The following is an 18,528-nucleotide window of genomic DNA, read 5'->3' as shown; positions in this document are numbered from 1 at the left end:
CTCCGCTGGTGGAGGAATAAGGACAGAGGAGACAACAAAAAGATTTGAGAGTTACATCAACAGCAAAGTTAAGGAGAGAAGAATTACAGAAGTCCTCGGTTTTCATTCGCCGGTTACCTGAATCCATAGTTGAGAGCCTCCTCTGCGGTAACGATCCCGATGTCCACGGTACGATTCTTCCAGATACGATTATTGGTCAACATCTGCACAGAGGACAACCAACAGATTTGAACATTCACATATATACATACACGATCATATTTCATCATGTTAAGAGACTGTGGATGTTATTTATAAACATATAGTCACACACCTCTTCCACTTCATCGATTCTGATGGAGAAATTCTTACACCACTCGTAGATGTCGTCCATCAGGCCAAGGGGCATATCCTGCAAGACATTTAAGATGTTTCAGTTCTTTATTGATCATGTCAGGACATCTCATCTCATCATCATCATCATCACCATGTTTAATAACATATATGACTTTATGCTTGCATTATATTTACTGTATACCATCTTGGCTAACATTAGTCTTTCAGAGGCTCAGTTTTAAAGTTAGAGTGAAGATAAAGCTATCACATTAAACTAGAACATGTCATGCCAGCTTGTCAGGATGAAGGTTAAAGAAAGCCCCAAAGTGACTCTAAATTTTGTCGAGGGAACAACTGGAATGGCCATTTAATAAAGGAGTCTATTCATAGACAAACTTTATACTAATCCCATGCATTTTTTATGACAGCATGCATTTTTACAGTGTTTCTCAAGGTCTTGGTGTGTTAATGAGGTATTTTGTAGGGATTTCTGAGCATTTGTATCAATTCTCAAGTAGTCAAAAATGGTTAAGTTTTGCACAAAATCTGTTACAAATATAATTATCAACCCAAATATTGCTGCAACAACTTAAGAGCCATAATTGAGAATGAGAATGGCCATTATATACTTCCAACATAATGTTCTAAACCCTTATACACTCACACAAATAAATTCTAAATTTGAATTGGCACCTTCCCAAAACACAATGTTGTTTACAGATTTATTACTAGAGAAACTTGACATACAGTTCAGAGCTCATATTAATCTTCAGGTTCCCAGCTTTCAGATGTGTAAATCACTTCCATGAAGCATATACTGTTAACCTGCAGTCAGCCCTTAAAGACGCCCAAACTCCCCAAATAAAGACAAAAATGGGACTATGATAGTTGTTGTTGCTTTTTTTAGATGCACACATCATCTTCTTTTTCTGCAATATGCCTACTTTTACTTCCTCTGTGTGTTTTTTTGGTACTTTCCCCTGAACTTTAACATAAGTGAACAACTGAATCCTGCCCATCATCAGGTCTTGATGTGAATACAGTAGACAAACAGCTTGTACAGTCATGATAAGAGCATTTATTGAGTTAATTCACCTACCTGATGAACACCTCCAGGTCTGACGTATGCAGCGTGCATTCTGGCTCCAGACACTCGCTCATAAAACTCAAACATCTGTGAGGGAACACGGGTCAGAGTCGACATTAGAAAGATCTACTCAGCGGTTCGTGCACTGCATCTTGTAGTCGGGACTGACATTTCTCTCTCACGAATCCGTCGTGAGAGAGAAAGAACTTCAGTGATGTTCTCTCACCTCACTGGTTATTGGAATAAACATTTAATCTCAGGGTAACTTACTGGATAGCAACAGCTGAATATCTCGTGTAGTGACTTAAAGTTTAGTGACTCAACTTAAATAGCATCTGGAAACAGATTATTTCTTATTCAACATGAATGGAGCATTATTGGTTGCAGTTTGAATGAGAAGCTGGGTCACTAATATTCTTACAATGGAGAGTCTGTCTACAGCTGTGAAGTCACTGTGGATTTTTTTTTGTGTGTGTGTGTTTTGTCATTTGTTTTGCAGTATACAGCAACAGAATTAGACTGTTGCTATTGAACTGTGAGAGCACATGATTCTGGGCTAATTTCATCATAAAAGGATTGAACACAGTGTTGTGCAGCAGTGCTCCTGACCTTCTCTCTCTCCTCGAACATCCAGAAGAAGGGAGTCATGGCGCCGATGTCGAGCGCGTGCGTGGTGATGGCCATGATGTGGTTGAGGATGCGAGTCAACTCTCCAAACAACACTACAAACAAAAAGAAAAGGATTTATTCATAGTTTTAAGTCAATTTAAAAAAATAAAAAAGTGTCAACATTTCATTGGTTCAAGCTTCTCGGAATTTCAGATTTACAGATTTTTTTTGTATTCTATGTGGTAAATATTTGACAGTTCCTCTTGCATTCTGGGAATCTTTTGCAACTTTTTGATGTTCTGCGAATGGTTAAACAGAAAAATAATCAGCGGATTACTTATAAGATAATGAAAATAATGATGACTAATGACCATTAACAATAACTGACAGCTACAACACAACAAATATGCTGATGTGTTGGTAACACACGGGACCGGAGCTGTTAATAAACAATAAACTGCGTGCTTGTGTGTTTCTAATGTTAGATCATCCCTGTCACCTTCTCCAAATTATCTGGTGTAAGAGCTTAGGCCTTTCCAGTATGTGCCCAATTCTAATCTGTACCTCTGATCCATTGTGCACGAAGCGGAGCCTGGATGTTAAGCAGCTTCTCCACAGCCAGAGAGTAGGCCTGCTCATTACACATCATAGACACATAGTCAAGACGGTCAAAGTAGGGAAGGGCCTGTAGCAGAAAAAAGAGGAAGTTAAGTATACTCAAAAAGGGACTTTTATCAACTATGCAACACATGCACCTGATGACCTTTATCTTACATTAGCTTGATCTATTCTGTTGACGTCAATATGTTTTTGGTTTTTGGTTTCATTTTCATGTAAGACAGTGAGCAGTTCATATTGCTCTTGCGCCATCTGGTTTTTACACAGAACAATTCAATACACGTAGTATTCATTCTACACAACGTGTTGCTGTGTGAACAATATCTAACAATACGAGACATTTTGCAGTAAGCTGTGTTGCAACCTAATGATGTGGTGGAATTCACCACAAAGGCTCCATCTTTAAAAAAGGTGCTATATGTAAGTACTGGCTACTTGTTAAGGTCATACTCCACACTCCAAACCAACAGGGGGCAGCATATCAGCACAAGGTTGGAGTGTTATATTACGCTACATTAGTCTTGAATCAACAGTGCATTATCAGTGCTCTGTTAGCTATCAAACTGAGTAACTAGGACTTTGAATAAGTATGATGGCAATATCAAATCAGTGCTAACATTAAGCTGAGTTTGCTTGAATAAATCTAACCTACTGTAGAAGAAGAACTTGTTCAATCTCTCATGTTGAATTGAGGGCAGACTGATGCTATAGTGACTCACTAATGCCACAAGGTATAAAGAGACCAGGCAGCCCATTAAAGCCTGGTTAAAACAAAGAATAGCACAACTGTTTTTATGGTTCCTGACTTTACAACCTTCTACATACATGCATACAGGTACATTAGTTTAACCAGTATCTAATGGATAAGTTAGATAATACAAACACTGTATTTACAGGCAGATACGCAGTTGGTTCATTACCTGCAAGTAGGTCTTGTACTCGATGAGTTTCTCCGTGCCACGGTGAAGCAGGCCGATGTGGGGGTCGCATTTCTTGACAGACTCTCCGCTGAGCTCCAACACAAGACGCAGCACTCCGTGAGCAGCAGGGTGCTGGGGACCGAAGTTGATGGTCAGGTTGGACACATCCTTCTCTGCAGGAGGATCTTTGTCTGCCAGGAGGAGAACAAAACAATGTGTGAGAAGATAGTACAAATGAATTCATCCAGAGTACATCATTCACACACAATTATAATAGGCTACCTAATACTTACTATTAATAAAATGATTCTAGATCTTACTGCATACAGATAATATACAAATAACAAATACATAGGGAATAAATACAATTCTAAAAAGGACTGACACACTTTCAACTGCAGTGTGAAATGAGGTGTAATCCTTATCTGGCCCCAATCTGGCACCGGAGTCAGAGCCAGGTTCATTTTGGAAAGATTTGTAGACTCAGAGCATTACAAAGCTGTGAGCACAAACCCATATTGTGAGCTTTAAAATGTACCAGCAAACACACAAGTATTAAATCCAATGTGCTGTGTAAATGCTTTGGTCAAATAATAAGTCTCCACTTTAATAATAATAAATGTTCATGTTGAATGTTTTCAGCCTTAACACTGTCTTGGTAAACAATATTTAAAATATAAGGTTAGTGGAGAACAGGAAACATTTTTGTCCTTAAAAGTGTGACTGTGTTTGTGGTACCATTCCATGGGGGTGGGCTCCATTTCTCATTAACAGCAGTCGGGTACATCACTGCCCCAGCAAACTGCTCTGTCCACTCCACATCTGGCTGCCATTGCTTCTGCCTGCAAAAACCAACAAGGAAAACAAATTAAGCCTACTACTCTTAACCAATGCTTTAATAAGACTGCTTTAGAATAGTATTCTAGCTCTTTCTGCAAGCACACCGCTCAGACGTCACTTTTCATACATGTTGCCAGAGAGGCTTTAATCTGGTGTTATTGATGCTGTCACTTGGATGACTGACAATCAGATCTGACTGATGACACAAGCAACAAGAAACAAAGTAGGCCAAATTAAGATAACAAAATATCTTCAAACTTCAAGATGTTTATTGTCACTCTGATTACACAAGAACAATTATGAGGAATACCTTGGCTGGGAGGTTCCATTACAGTAAAAATTGAAGATAAATATACAGTACTAGTCACACGTTTGGACACACTTTCCCACTCACATCAATGAGAAAATGTGTCCAAACTTTTGACTGGTACTTTATATTAAAAATACATAAGAATCAGTTAATTTGAACCCTATATATCTGCATATCATTAATGCTAAATGTTGCAACAGGGAAGTACATGGTTAAAAAGGATTAGACCTAATGTTACTGCGTCAGAAAACATCAATAACATGCTACTATGTTTAGAGTCCCCTTGACTTTGGTAACACATAATCAGGACATGAAGGGACGACGACTCTATCAAATGTTTATTTGCAATGAATACATAGATTTTCTATGTGTTTTAATACCATATCTTTTAATTTATTTGGTTCAATATACTGTCTTTGTATTGAATTTAGCTGGAACAGTTTAGATGATGTTTACTCTTTCACACTGCCAAACAAACCATGGTTTAATGTTCACCCTCTATACCAGGAATTTATCAGAACGTTTTTAACATCATTGAAGTAAAATATGGAACAAAATTTAAGCTTATACAGAGCCGACAGAATTGATAGAGACAGTTTATACATGCTGACTGATCAGGCAGCTAGCTTAGGTTACTGCTAAGCTAACGACATGACAGCAAGGAATCTAATATAACACGCACAACACCACGTCTGCTAGCAGTGACATTGCTATTTTAGTTATTTGTGTGCCTTATTAGAACGTTTTCCATTCAGAAGGTAAATATAAATTGTAGCAGACGACTTATGACAGGACAAAGTCGGCTCATTAGCCTTCTGCTAACATTAGCCTTCGGGTATGCATATTATTGAGGAGCTAAATCTAAGACGGCTGGTGATATAATGTTAAATCAAAGCGTCACGTTTTTATCTCTTTATTGTCTTACCTGTGTTGCAGGACAGTACAGCCAGGGCTCAGTACATGATTATTTAATATTAATTTTGTTGAAGGACGTCCTAGTTTAGAAAGCGACCTCAACATTGTTGCAGCCATCTTGGCTGTTAGGCAAGGCTAGCCAATGACGTAGTCGAGTTTCTTCTTTTGTTGCTTTAGAGGCGAAATGTGTGTAAGGAGTGTGTTACTGCCACCTGTCGGTAGGATGTACCCGCACATGTACACAATATGTGTAGCTTTTAGAAATCCCCTTCAGACATGTTTTAAGATGTATATAAAATACTGTATTTTGGATAATAATTTTTGTCTAATATGTTTTTATCTATCACAAAAAGGTCAATTAAATTGTTACAGGCCTTAAAATAACATCCACTCCTTCTCACTCATTAAAAATTACAGAATCCATAATTATGCAAATATTGTTCATTTCATGAGTTTAACTGTTGGGCACATAAAATCAGATTGTCAGTGAGCACAGATAAACTTTCCACTTTCAGCAGATGAATGTGCAAACAGCCTTCTAGTGTCAGACTCTGCACATCCATAATTCTGCACAGAGAGGCTCAAACATCCAACTGTAGGAACAATAAGAACAACTTTGAAGTGGAGGGATATTTTCAGCATGTAAGAATTAAGAATTTAAAAATATATATAATATTGAAACATTGGAAGCGTAACAAATAAGGGTTATAATCTTCAAATCCGTAACATTTAGCAAGTTAACAACAAGGCAAAGCAAGTAATTTTACTTTAATAATCACTTTAATAATTAAATAATATTAATTAAACTTTTATTTATACAGGACTCAAGCTCTCAGCCTTCCTCAGTTCATCCTGTATACTATGTGTAGCTTTTATCATACATATGCAATGGAAGAAACATAGTTAAATTAATCATATATTAAATAATATTTGATATTAATGATATTTTAAAATGATATAATTATTTTAGTATCCTCTAAACTGCTAGAACTAGTATACTCTAACCCTTCTTTCACTGTGAATATAACCCTCTATGTCATCAAATGTATGTAAAAATGGTTTCATTCCAACTCAAAGACCACACAGTTCAGTTTTTTTTTATAAAAAACAGTGCTTTTATTTATGTAATACTGTGGAAAAATAATTACATACCATTTTTAAAAAATATTGAAGATAATGAAATTAAAAAATGAGAGTCTGATAACGTTCGTTGTACATCTTTTGAACAGTTTTCTCTGCTACGAAGAACAGTACAATAAGATAAACATTGGATTTTCCTAAATTCAAAGACACAATAATACAGGATACAGTCCTACCAGAGGTATAAAAGTACTGTAACAGGATTGTGAGAGAAATGATATGGACATATACTGAAACACTCATCCGCACACTTAAGACACAGACATGCACACATCCACACCGGCATACTGCATACACACGGACATGCATACAATAGTCGTGCGCACACTTGAGTGAGGCGCTGTGTGTTTACAGTATGCGTCCCATACACACTTAGTCATTCACACATCTATACAAACACACTGTACAAATCGATGTGTGAGCGAACGCCCACACATTCCCTCTTGATCTCTCTCTCTCTTTCTCTCTCTCTCTCTCACACACACTCACACGCCCACACACTCGCAGTCATACACTACTACATGTCAATATTGTGGACAAGCCTTCATTGAACCTCTCCATACACATTCTCCTCTGGCCGTTTTGGCAGACAGACGATGAGGAATGATTGAAAATGGAAATGTACGACACGTTCCCCTATAAGGCCACTAAGTTCTAAACCCAACATCTGTGTTTTTCTCTCTGTCTGCACCAGGCTTGTAGTTTAGAGCTCAGAGAAAAAGGCCCCAGCCTATGAAAATGTCCGGGAACGACTCAAGGCCCCCAGCCTGGTTTGTAAAGCAACAGTCGCCAATAGAAGGAGCTTCTACTGCATATACATGGTCTAAGGTGAAGAACAACATGAACAATTGGCACTAGGTTTCTTTTATACACTGATATAACCTTCTGGTGTGAAATACATGCTGAATCCTCTCAGGCATTCAGACTCTGCTGTTGGCACAACTCATCTCTCTGTCTCAGTGGCTATCGCTCAGGCGAAAGCCCGAGTTCTGTGCGCTCGGGTTCAAACTTTTGGTCCATACATACACATTACATGTTTTACATTGACAAAAATAATTTTGTAATGTTTAAAAAATAGAATACAAAGCTCTAGTCGGGTGTGCAAATAAAAAGAAGACAATACACAGATATAGATAAGGGACGTCTAAGCATGAATACTGTAGATGCAGTGCAAAATGATGACAACCCTCCCAACCCCCACCCCAGCCCTAACAACCCCTGCGCCACTTAACAGAGGGGCATTCTGGGATACTATATTTATATGTGCTCTATGATCATTGAATAAGACAACCAGCAAAAAAAAAAAAAAAAAAAGTTAAAATGTCGGCCAGAAATGACTTCCACTGGTTGAGGTTTTCTCCCGATCAGCGTGTACCATATTTGACAGTCAGTCAGTTTTGTCTTAAGACGTTCTCTCTTATCATTTACAATGTCAATTCATAGCAAAAGCTATTGGCTCCAAAGATCTGTGATCTCTCGTCCTCTCTCTGGTTCTTGCTCTCTTTCCCAGTCTTGATTGTGACTTGCGCCGTCTGCTCTTTCAGAGCTCAGATATACAAACACATCGGGAGTGAGGGAATTCAAAATTGTGTGGAATTTCCCTTCCCTGTCTCGCTAAGATTCCTTCTCTTCCACTCGTCGCTTTTTTCCTCTCGCTGTGCCTCTGTGTTTCTCATACCCTCCCTGTCTCATGGGCATGGTCTTCTGACTCTGTGCATGGGTGTGTGTGTGTGTGATGTTTTTTTTTTGTGTGTCGTGTAGTTGTGTTTGTTTTTCAGTAGGGTGTGTCAGTGTGTGAAAAATGTGTGCGTGTAAATCAGTGATTGCGTGTGTTTTTTTTTTTAGGTGTGACGCTATTTATAAGATGCTTCCTCATGCTCGGCTAAAGACTGTGAGGTGTTTTCTGCATCTCTCCGTCTCACACGTGAGTCTGCATCCTCTGTGTGTGTCGGCTGTGGGAGTAGTCAGAGTGTTGCGAGGTGTAGGAGAAGCGAGTGGAGCTGCCGTACTTCCCTAGTCCAGTCTCTGATCCCGAAGGAGGCGGACCTCCGGGACCCACTCCGGGACCAACCCCGGGACCCACTCCGGGACCCACTCCGGGACCCACCCCGGGACCCACACCGGGACCCACCCCGGGACCCACCCCTACCCCGGGGCCTCCTACCCCGGATCCCACCCCGTACATCTCATAAGACGGGCCTGCCTCCAGCGGGGCCAGGCTGGACGGGGCGAAACCCATACGGTAGGTCTGGTAATGGGAGGGGTATCCGTAGTTGTCGTAGGCCAGCTGGGAAGTGGAGTCCAGGAGGCTGCATTCTCCTGGGAAGTCGCTGGCTGCGGGGGGAGGGTTGGGCGGAGGCTGTTGGCTCTGGCCCCCGCGGGTGAAGGTGTTGAACTGGGCGTAGCTGATGTGGGAGAGTCTGGACGGGGGTCGAGGGTCGTAGCAGGCTTGCGGACGGCCGGGGGAGGTGAGGGGGCCTGGTGGACCGGGCGCTCCTCCGCTAGCCGTGGCTCCCGAGCCGCCGGCGCTGCTGCTGATTGATGCAGCTCCCCCTGGTGTCCCAGTGGGGGAACGGTAGTCGGAGTAGTGCATGGTGGAGCGGGAGGCGGGGCGGCCTTCGTCGTGGGTGGAGGCTCGGACATTGTAGTAGCCATTAGTGGGGTCCTGAAGAGACGGGCAGAGACAAAACACAAAAGACAAACACAGAGCGGACGTTAGAAAAAACGTAACCAAGCTTATCATCAAATACATTAAATGACAGCACAGAAAAGTTAGGTCAAAGGAGCTCCACAATAATAATGATATACTCTGTCCTGATGCCCACAGAGAAATTCTCTTTTTTCAGAAGGTCAGAGGTCAGTCAACTGCATCCCAGGAGCTGTTCAGCATTCAGGTCCAGTTTCATTAAGACAGCTATGCGAAGGGCAGTTTGCTCCCTTTTTTTTTGTAACTCAGCTCCCGAGGCTAAGATCAGCGTTTTTGGTCTTTTCAGAAATGTATGCAAATCAACAACACGGATCAGACAAATTCTAAAAAATTGCAACGACACTAACTGCATGAGCAAATAGTAGTAATCCGCCAAGACTGGCACCCTGAAGCACCCTCCATAATTTAGTGCTCGAAAATAAGATTTGAGATTATGTTAACTTTAAAAAAAAGATCTTTTATATAAATCTATTAATTTTCAAGTTGTTGGTAATAATCAAGCATTCTTTTGGATTAAGTTTGAATATATTGGACTTTATCATATTTCCAGTGAGAGCACTGTACATACTCAAAACCTGCTTAGAATTAGAGCACGGTGTGGAAATTGGGATACTGGTTTCACTTTTTCAGCCCGTTAACAAGACCAAATCTCAAATTCTGATTTGCTCGAAGCTTTCACGAATGTAAGCTCTCATGTTTTACTCCAGGACACTCAAGCAGGGGTGGATCCGTGCCAGCATGCTGGGCTGAACCCAGGTTGTCTGGTTGAAGTAAGGATGCTCTCCCTGCTCACTACACTCTCCTGCTGCCCTACTGCTATTTCTGACACGAATCTAATTAGCCCCTTTTATACGTCCTGTTCAAGGCGGCAATGTTCCACCTCGCCGCTCCGTATAAAACGCACGAACGAGGAATAGGACGGCATTGCTGTTCCGCCGTTAAGCCGGCAGTGGAGGTAGTCGCAGAGCTGAATTGACGTCTGTGTAATAGGGAGAGCTGGTATGACGAGAAAGTCAACACAAGACACGTCACACCTCTGATTCCACAACGCTGGCACGCTCTCTATAATCACATACAGGGGCAGCATTATGCAAGCTTTGTTTGGTTCAGTGTAAAAAAGCCGGTACAATAGAGGGGTCTTCTTTACAGTAGGATCTCTGTTTAAAACGGGCTATTGTCTCCAACGTACCCAGACTCCCCCCCCACCCCCCACCCACCCAACTTTGTTTCAATGCTTTGGTGCTTCAGGCAGCGGTAGGAGAAAAAAAACCAGTCTGGCTGAAGCTGTTGTCGGGGTGATCTAACCACCTCCTGGGGTGGATTCATGTCTGTGTTTCTTCAAAGTGATCCTAGGCAGCACTCCAGCTAGAGGGGTAGAGTGTTTGCCCTCACAAAATATTCATGGGGGGGGGAACTTTCAGTAGAACGTTTTGGCAGCTTTGCGCGTGAAAATACATTCATCACCTTAGTCCAACCCCACGGTGTCAAAATGTATAAATGATTCATGCCAGCTGAATGGGCAGAAAACGCCTACATTTCCTTTGTTCGTTATTTTTTTTTTTACTATTTTGTCTTTTAATCATGTCCATTATCAGTTAGCCAGCTTACAAAGTAATCAGAGAAGCTAGTTGCATCAAAGTTGGACTGAGAGTGAAGCTCTCGTAATTGAAGAGAGGCCAACTGCATTGCAAAATCTTGTTGTCTTTAATAGCCGTCTCTAATATTCCCACAGTCACTGTAATACCCATTCTAAGGGTAAATGTATCCTATATACCATTTTTGCAAGAGATTTTAAAACATTCCAATAAAAGAGGTATTTTTTATGAGGTATTTAATCTCCTAAAATATATTGTTATCTCCCGTGTTGCCTCATAAATAGCTTTAAGGTAGGAAAATCTTATTCCACAATGTTTGGCAAAATCACACATATAGTATATATTCTAAAGTTGTAATAAGCATCTGTTTAAAAAGAAAACTGTAGTGGTTTCCTTAGATATACATTTCTAACAATTCACTGCCTCTGAAACACCATAGTGACAGTGAACTCAATCATCTTTGTAACAACTTCTGAAGGATTCATAAATGATAACTCATTGTTCTTCTGGCACCAGTTTGTTAATCAGTTAAGGTGGACTGGGTCTTAGCTTCTAGTTTGATTATTTTGATCTTTAATCCACATTTCCATGCACTGTCAAAAACCAGACTGCAGCTGTCTATTCAAATCCCTCCTCTATGGCTGTGTTTGAAATCACATACTAACATACTGCCTTATACATACTCAATATGCACGTACAGCATACTGCCTACTAAATGAACTATTAAGTATGTCATTACTAGCAGATGAAGTACACTGAAGCAAGACAGTCATATGACTATATCAGGTGATTGACAGCCGGTCTCATCCAGCCAGTGGCTCATCACATCTCCGAAAACATTGTTGGATAAACTGACTACATATTGGAAAATCTAAATGGTTACTTTCTTGCCTGTCAAATATTAAAATTTAATAAAGTGACATATTTACATTCATCATGTCAGTCATTGCACAGACTGAAGAGACGCAATGCAATGTCCAGCAAGCTCACACCTGCCTACTCTAGTATACATTCATGCATTTCTAGCATAAACAAATTCCACATACTATGCAGCTGGAATGCACAACATACTCAATTTGACGTCATACTTAATAAGAACAGTACATTAGTATGTGATTCTGAACACAGCCTCTGTCTCATTCTGACTGTTCCAGGTGCACAAAGATGAATTTTAAAAATGTCATTTTATGTTTAACTATTAAAAAACCTATATAAACATCAGATTTATCTTTTTGCAGTGATGTTTCAATGACCCCTCTCTCATTATGGAAACACTTGTTTTCTGAAAAGAAAAGTCAATACTTGTCAATACTACCATTGATCTGTGACTGATGACTATAGCTGGGATAGAATACACATTTTTGAGATACCACAGTCATTCAGTGGAGTTCATTTGGGATCATATACTATATATAGTATATAAATGATGGTTTGTATGAGTATAAAACTTAGCATTGGTTCTTTGAATGTTTTTTCTGTGTGATAGATACTCTCAGTGTCATCCTTAGTGACCACTCTGTACATCACTGGATGAAAGTCATCACTCAGAGTCACCATGTCAGTAATGATTAGGGTATCTGCAGCCCTGTGAGGTATAATTAGAATAAAACCTTGCCCCAAAAAAAGACTACACATGACATCACTGACTTTGGTGCGATTTCATATTAATGTTTTGTTTATTTCAACTTTAATTTTATATCATCTGGATCTTGTGACTATAACCTTTTTCTGAAATTGGAATTTGAGAGTCTTTTAATAAAAGTCTGTTCTTTACATTTTGGTGACAATCTCCTTCCCGAAACGGATATAAATGAGTGTTCCTGGCAAGTGTGTGAGCTCACCTTTAGATCATACTCCTGGCGGGTGTCCAGGGTGTCGCTGCGGAGGTCGGACTTGAGCTCTATGTCATCCTTAAAGGGCTGATTGGAGGGAGAGAAGGACACAGAGGGGAGAAACTAAACCGTCAAACAACAGAACAAAACAAAAAGGAGAGAGAGAGGAAGCGCCGTAACAAAACAGAAGAGGGAAGGAGGCAACAGAGTGTGACAGGAAAAGAGAAAATGGAATTAATAGTGTTAAAAAAAGGAGCGATCACTCACAGGGGAAAGCACAGAGTTTGTTTTTAAGTCAAAAAAAGGTACAGTGTAGCATAGGGAGAGGTTACTGAGTTAATCTGAGGGTTTTTTTTTTCTACAACTACAGGCTGTGTAAACAGTGTCCAGCCCTAGCACACGTATCCCGCTGCTGCTCACCGAGTACATGGCCTTAACCATGCGCGAAGCCGTGGACACGCTGCCGGAGTCCTCCTCTAAGCTGTGGGTCTCCTTGTTTATCGTCTCCACCTTGATGTCGGGCTTACCCAGCGTGACCCCGCGCCGACCTGGAAGCAAAACACGGCAAGGTTGAATACAGCTGGACACACGCGCGTAAGGAGCAAGTTCAGAGAGGAGCTACATCCATATGGTGGAGAGGATGTTGTAGGTTTTTTGATTTTTTTTTCAGTTTGCTGCAGGTTATTTTTTAAATCCTCTTAAAAAAAACATGAATTAAATATAATGACATTCACACATCACTACTGTTCATCATGGTATATGTGTTAAGCACATGGAGGGTATGACTCACTGCCTTTGCGCTGTCGGTAGAAGATGAGAACGAGGACCAGCAGAAAGATGAACAGGAGGATGGTTGAGCCCACCGTCCCACCAGCTATTATCCCCACTGGAACCTCCTCTGAAATAAAGGATTGAGAGGGAGAGACACAAGGACAGAGACAAAGAGAGAGGAGTGGATTGAGTGCAAAAACAATACATGCAACTATCTCATTAAGCTAAATCATATAAGAGCACCTCTCCACTGTTTTCTGAAACAATGCGGATTTGTTCTGATTATCCAAAGGAAATGTTGGTAATGGTGAGATTTGAGATGGATGTAGACATTGGATATCCTTTGTTATAAATTATACAACACATCTTATTACAGTCAAATCATTTGAGTTAAGAACAGGCCTTTCTCACAATAAGAAAAGCACAAGTGTAAATAATAAAATCGGAGACCTCTCATACTGTAATGGCTTACTTGGAGACCAGAATACAAGAAAGCCATTGTAATATTATAATAATACCTTTTCCTGTCATCACAAGTCAAAATGTCCATTGTAAAAAGGGACAAGTTTCAGGTTTTTACAATTTATCACCGTCTCCTTAAATCGTCATGCTGTTCTTGATTTGAAATGAGCTTTCCTCCATTCTGCACAGCGCTGGTAAATATAGATCAAATCTGCTGTCACAGTATGTAATTTCATATAATGATGTCAGAATATTCATCATGATATACAGTTTTTTAGAGACTCAATAGAGTAACCATTTATAGATTAAATAACAAAATCCAGTGAATTATTGTTTTTAATTTACTTGAGATTTTAGCATTGATTTTTATTTACTTGTCAAGCATTTTTTGTAAGAACTAACATTTAATTATTATAATCATTCCTCCAAAATGGTCAGAAATGGTGTAATAACCATTTTAAAGTTGTGTATGTGTGAAATACTTGAATACTAAACTAGAATCAGTTGTTACTATTTTCCTAATAAAACCACAGCATAATGTCTGAATGATACTGTATGCACAACTCACCAGTCTCCTCCAGCGTGATGATCATGGTGCCGGGCCCGAACGCGTTCCAGGCCGTGCAGTTGTAGGTGGACAGGAAGTCGGACTCCATCACGTTGTTGATGGTGAGGGTGGAGAGGACGCCGCCGCCTTCGGCCGACGGTTTGCTCTGCTCCACTGTGTACCTCTCCAGCAGCGTCCCCTTCTCCTTCTCCCACACGTTCTCCTTCCACGCCCACACCTGCAGTGACACATACAGGAGTTCATATTAGATTTTATCATGATTTGTTCATTTAGGTCATAGTAATAATAACATTGCAACACTTCTCATCACATCTAATTGAATTACAACTGTAACGCTGTATCTTCCAGTAAAACCAATCCACTTCAAACAGAGCTATAATTTCATAGCTGCGTGCACAAACACACAGTAAATCATCACTCACAGTCAAGTCATATGCATCCATTAATGCACTCATGCATAAACACACATGTACACATGAATGTGATATATTCAACATTACTACATTTTCATGCCACATTTTCCAGAATGATATTTTTTTCAAGATACAGAAACATCTGAGAGGGCATTTACACATCACATGGCATTATGACGCCACTCCAACACTTATGAGTCTATTAGGTAGTTATACGGCACTTAGAGCGATACAAGTTAAATGGGAGGAACATCTTAACATGAAAGTCAATGATTGCTGCTGGTTAGGAATTTTTCTTCGCATTCAAACATTTTTTTTGTGTGAGAACACACACACACACAAACTAACACATTAAAACTTATAATTAAGTATCAAGTATAAGTGACATCAGAGAAGCTTCACTTAATGAAATTGAGGAGTTCAAGGCTGTCCTAAATGTATAAGTATGTAAAAATGTGTATGTTTTGCACCTGCACCCCTTCTATGTCCAAATGTTGTTGAAACATATAATCATTGGATAAATCAATATCAAATCAAATAGAGCGTGGTTTGTTCCTTTAGGGCAGTGGTTCTCAAAGTGAGGCTAGGGGACCCCCAGGGGTCCCAGGGAGTGCCAAGCAAAAAAGGGGAATAATTTATTTTCACTCTAATCCCATCCATAAGTAAAACAATTACATTATGTATGACTTTTTTTTTTTTTTTTTTTTTTACAATTTCTAATAAAGCATTTAAAATCAGAAATCTTATCAGATTGGGGACCTGGGTCCAGGGTCTGATTTTTGTCAGTTTTGGGGTTCCTGACGTGAAAAAGTTTGAGAACAACTGCTTTAGGGGAATACTTTCAAACATGACTGCCAATGAGTGTATTGCACTCTATCTGACAAAATTGCACACTCATCTCTTAAAATATATATATAAGGAATTCTTTAAGGTTCCCTTCCCAGTAGATTTAAAGGAAAATTTGAATTCAAAGGAAAAACATATTTTGCACAAAGGATGTGTAGAGAAATGTTATGTTACCATTCCTGTGTGTGTGTGTGTGTATGTGTTCATAAAATCTATTTGATGACATTACAAGTATGTTTCATTATGTCATAGTGATTGGGTGACATGATATTTAACAATAAACCATACATTTCCCTTACATATCTGTCTATGCACGGCAGTACTGAAATAGACCGCATACATTTACACACTAACATCCAAGTACTGCACACTTTCACATGTAAACACGCATATTGCATGACTTCCTCCAGCTTCCAGCAACAGTTTGCATGTTTCTCCCGACTGATTTGGAGGTAGGTTGGGGTGGTGGCGACGGTGAGCCGGTGAGAATCTTGCACATTTCTCCAACTTTAAAACCACTAAAAGCAGCTGTATTATTCAGCATTGAAGCGCTGTACTAAGGCCGGTTAATTATGCATAAGCCCACATGTTCCCATAATCTGCCCACTTATTCCAGAGAAGGAGAATCTCATGGCTGTAGTGTTTACTGGGACAACTATTCCTCTCCAGTCCTTTATATTTTATAAATCTTTTTTTGTCCCGACCTCCGCCGCTTGCATTAGGAGCAGCGCACCGCGAGTCAGGACGGATCAGTCACAGAGGTCCGGGGGAGCCGTGGAACTACTACAACTGTGTCTCTGCGATATGTACGAATGGAGAAAAAGCATCCAGGCTGATTTCTGACGCAGGAGCTAAAAGCGGACCGGCTTAGTGTTAGTGTTGGTTTGTTTATGTGATGGGATGGAGGAAAATTCTGGAAGAGTTTTCGGGTGAGTCACCACTCAAAAAGAAAAGGGGACAGTGCCTAAAAGCATTTACCATGCAGGAGTGGAGCCATTTAGAAAGAGGGAAAAGGTACAGTTACAGTGAAATACAAATCACTGTCAGGCTAAAAGGTACAACATTGTGCTCTTTGTGACCAAAGCTTTTCCTTGTTTGACATTTTCCTTGGCTGAATAATTCATGCCGTGATCAAATTTAGAAGGGGGGCTCCTTGTGGTTTTAGTAGCAGTGATGTTTTGTAGCATTGTAGTGTTTTCATATTTTCTTATCTTTGCACTTACAATCTTATCTGGAGGAGGTGTACTTGCAATGTAGCATTTCACCTCTCCCCTCTCGCCTCTCACTGCATACTGGACCGGATCGCTGGAGATGATAGGAGGACCTGCACGGGCCAAAAAATGAGAAGACAAGAGGATGGTGTGAATGAAAGAGACATTAAATACATTACACATATAATTATGATGATTTTTCTCGTTGAAACTGATCTTATCTAGCTTGTTCAAGAAGAATTGTACGATGTCAAAAATAAACGGCTACTACTTTGGACAAGTAGCATTTTACTGACAAGATTGACCTTTTTGAAAGTACAAGATTTTCATCTATGAGCAATGATACATTAAATTGTGTGGATGTTTTCTGACCGTTGACAGTGAGCGTGACCTCAGTCTCTCCTACTCCAATCCGTGGGACGATGGCCTTACATACATACTGGCCGGCATCCGCCTGGCTCACTGACTTCAGATACAGCTGGTTGCTGTTACTCAGAACCTGTGGGGGAGTGAAAAAAAAAGGACACAAATATAAACAAGGAAAATCTGCTGAACAGCATGAGGGGATAAACAAAATAAAAACCCACATACATAAAAAAAAAGTCAAAGAGAGGCTAATGTATGACTGTACCACCACCTCTGCCTCATTATTCTAATAGATCATGATGCATATTTGTATGTCTGGATTTATTTGCCCATATGTGCTCCACAACTCTGACCCTAAATAGCTAACAATGCAAACTTGCACATCCTCTGTTAACCTTACACTAAGGCTTTGCAGTTGCCTAGCAACCGAATCCATCAGAAAATTAACTGTGTAAGAATTACGGCTAAAGATGCAACCACCTCAGAAGAGAGAAGCACCTGAACAAGACTGACACTTAGGGCGTGTGGAGGCCACTTCAGGGCATAGTTTGCAAATGTGAGGTGATGTGCTGTAACTGTCTTCATCTCCATTTTAAAACTCTTAAAAAATAAGCCTTGGAAAATGAGTCAATCCAGTTAACCTGAACGGACTGTTTGCTACCCAACCCGTCATTTGTAAAGCAACCAATGTCATGATATGACTAACCTCTTCCTCAGCTTTTATTTGGTGTGCACAGTCACTTTAACTTCATTTCACAGAACTCAAAATGAATTCTTTATCATCAGCTAAATAAAATTCCACATATAAAAACAACATAATAGGGCATCCTGGTTGACTATTGGTTAAAGGCATCATTTGGCATTTTGGTATATGTGCTTTTCCTTTAAGGCACGTGCCATACTGTATGCTGCACAGTCCTTTGTTAGATTTCAGCTGGGGACCTTTGTTCATGTTATAGCCCTCGCTATGGTCGGATTATGTTATTATCTGATCATATGATTT

At 40.1% G+C, this 18,528-nt stretch overlaps 2 protein-coding genes across 2 annotated transcripts in view; both read right to left on the bottom strand.

The window, feature by feature from the left end:
- The window catches only part of ndufs2 (NADH:ubiquinone oxidoreductase core subunit S2), a 9,153-nt gene extending 3,391 nt beyond the window's left edge, over positions 1 to 5,762 (bottom strand). Inside the window, exons 1-9 of the mRNA XM_062445038.1 lie at positions 5,625 to 5,762; positions 4,288 to 4,391; positions 3,550 to 3,740; positions 2,576 to 2,696; positions 2,012 to 2,124; positions 1,415 to 1,489; positions 314 to 391; positions 118 to 203; positions 1 to 5 (exon numbers count right to left, since the gene is read on the bottom strand). The exon at positions 1 to 5 is cut by the window's left edge and continues 115 nt beyond it. Of these exons, the coding sequence (XP_062301022.1) occupies positions 1 to 5; positions 118 to 203; positions 314 to 391; positions 1,415 to 1,489; positions 2,012 to 2,124; positions 2,576 to 2,696; positions 3,550 to 3,740; positions 4,288 to 4,391; positions 5,625 to 5,731 (880 nt within the window). The 5' untranslated portion in view covers positions 5,732 to 5,762. The remainder of the gene's footprint in view (positions 6 to 117; positions 204 to 313; positions 392 to 1,414; positions 1,490 to 2,011; positions 2,125 to 2,575; positions 2,697 to 3,549; positions 3,741 to 4,287; positions 4,392 to 5,624) is intronic.
- Positions 5,763 to 8,032: 2,270 nt separating this feature from the next.
- The window catches only part of kirrel1a (kirre like nephrin family adhesion molecule 1a), a 31,589-nt gene continuing 21,093 nt past the window's right edge, over positions 8,033 to 18,528 (bottom strand). The window contains exons 9-16 of the mRNA XM_062444708.1: positions 17,532 to 17,658; positions 17,172 to 17,272; positions 14,690 to 14,906; positions 13,679 to 13,786; positions 13,309 to 13,436; positions 12,898 to 13,011; positions 8,935 to 9,419; positions 8,033 to 8,853 (exon numbers count right to left, since the gene is read on the bottom strand). Of these exons, the coding sequence (XP_062300692.1) occupies positions 8,673 to 8,853; positions 8,935 to 9,419; positions 12,898 to 13,011; positions 13,309 to 13,436; positions 13,679 to 13,786; positions 14,690 to 14,906; positions 17,172 to 17,272; positions 17,532 to 17,658 (1,461 nt within the window). The 3' untranslated portion in view covers positions 8,033 to 8,672. The remainder of the gene's footprint in view (positions 8,854 to 8,934; positions 9,420 to 12,897; positions 13,012 to 13,308; positions 13,437 to 13,678; positions 13,787 to 14,689; positions 14,907 to 17,171; positions 17,273 to 17,531; positions 17,659 to 18,528) is intronic.

This window comes from Scomber scombrus, chromosome 23, assembly GCF_963691925.1.
Source record: "Scomber scombrus chromosome 23, fScoSco1.1, whole genome shotgun sequence".
Taxonomy (NCBI): domain Eukaryota; kingdom Metazoa; phylum Chordata; class Actinopteri; order Scombriformes; family Scombridae; genus Scomber; species Scomber scombrus.
Note: the sequence above shows the minus strand (reverse complement) of the source record. Positions and strands in the feature narration are given on the sequence as shown.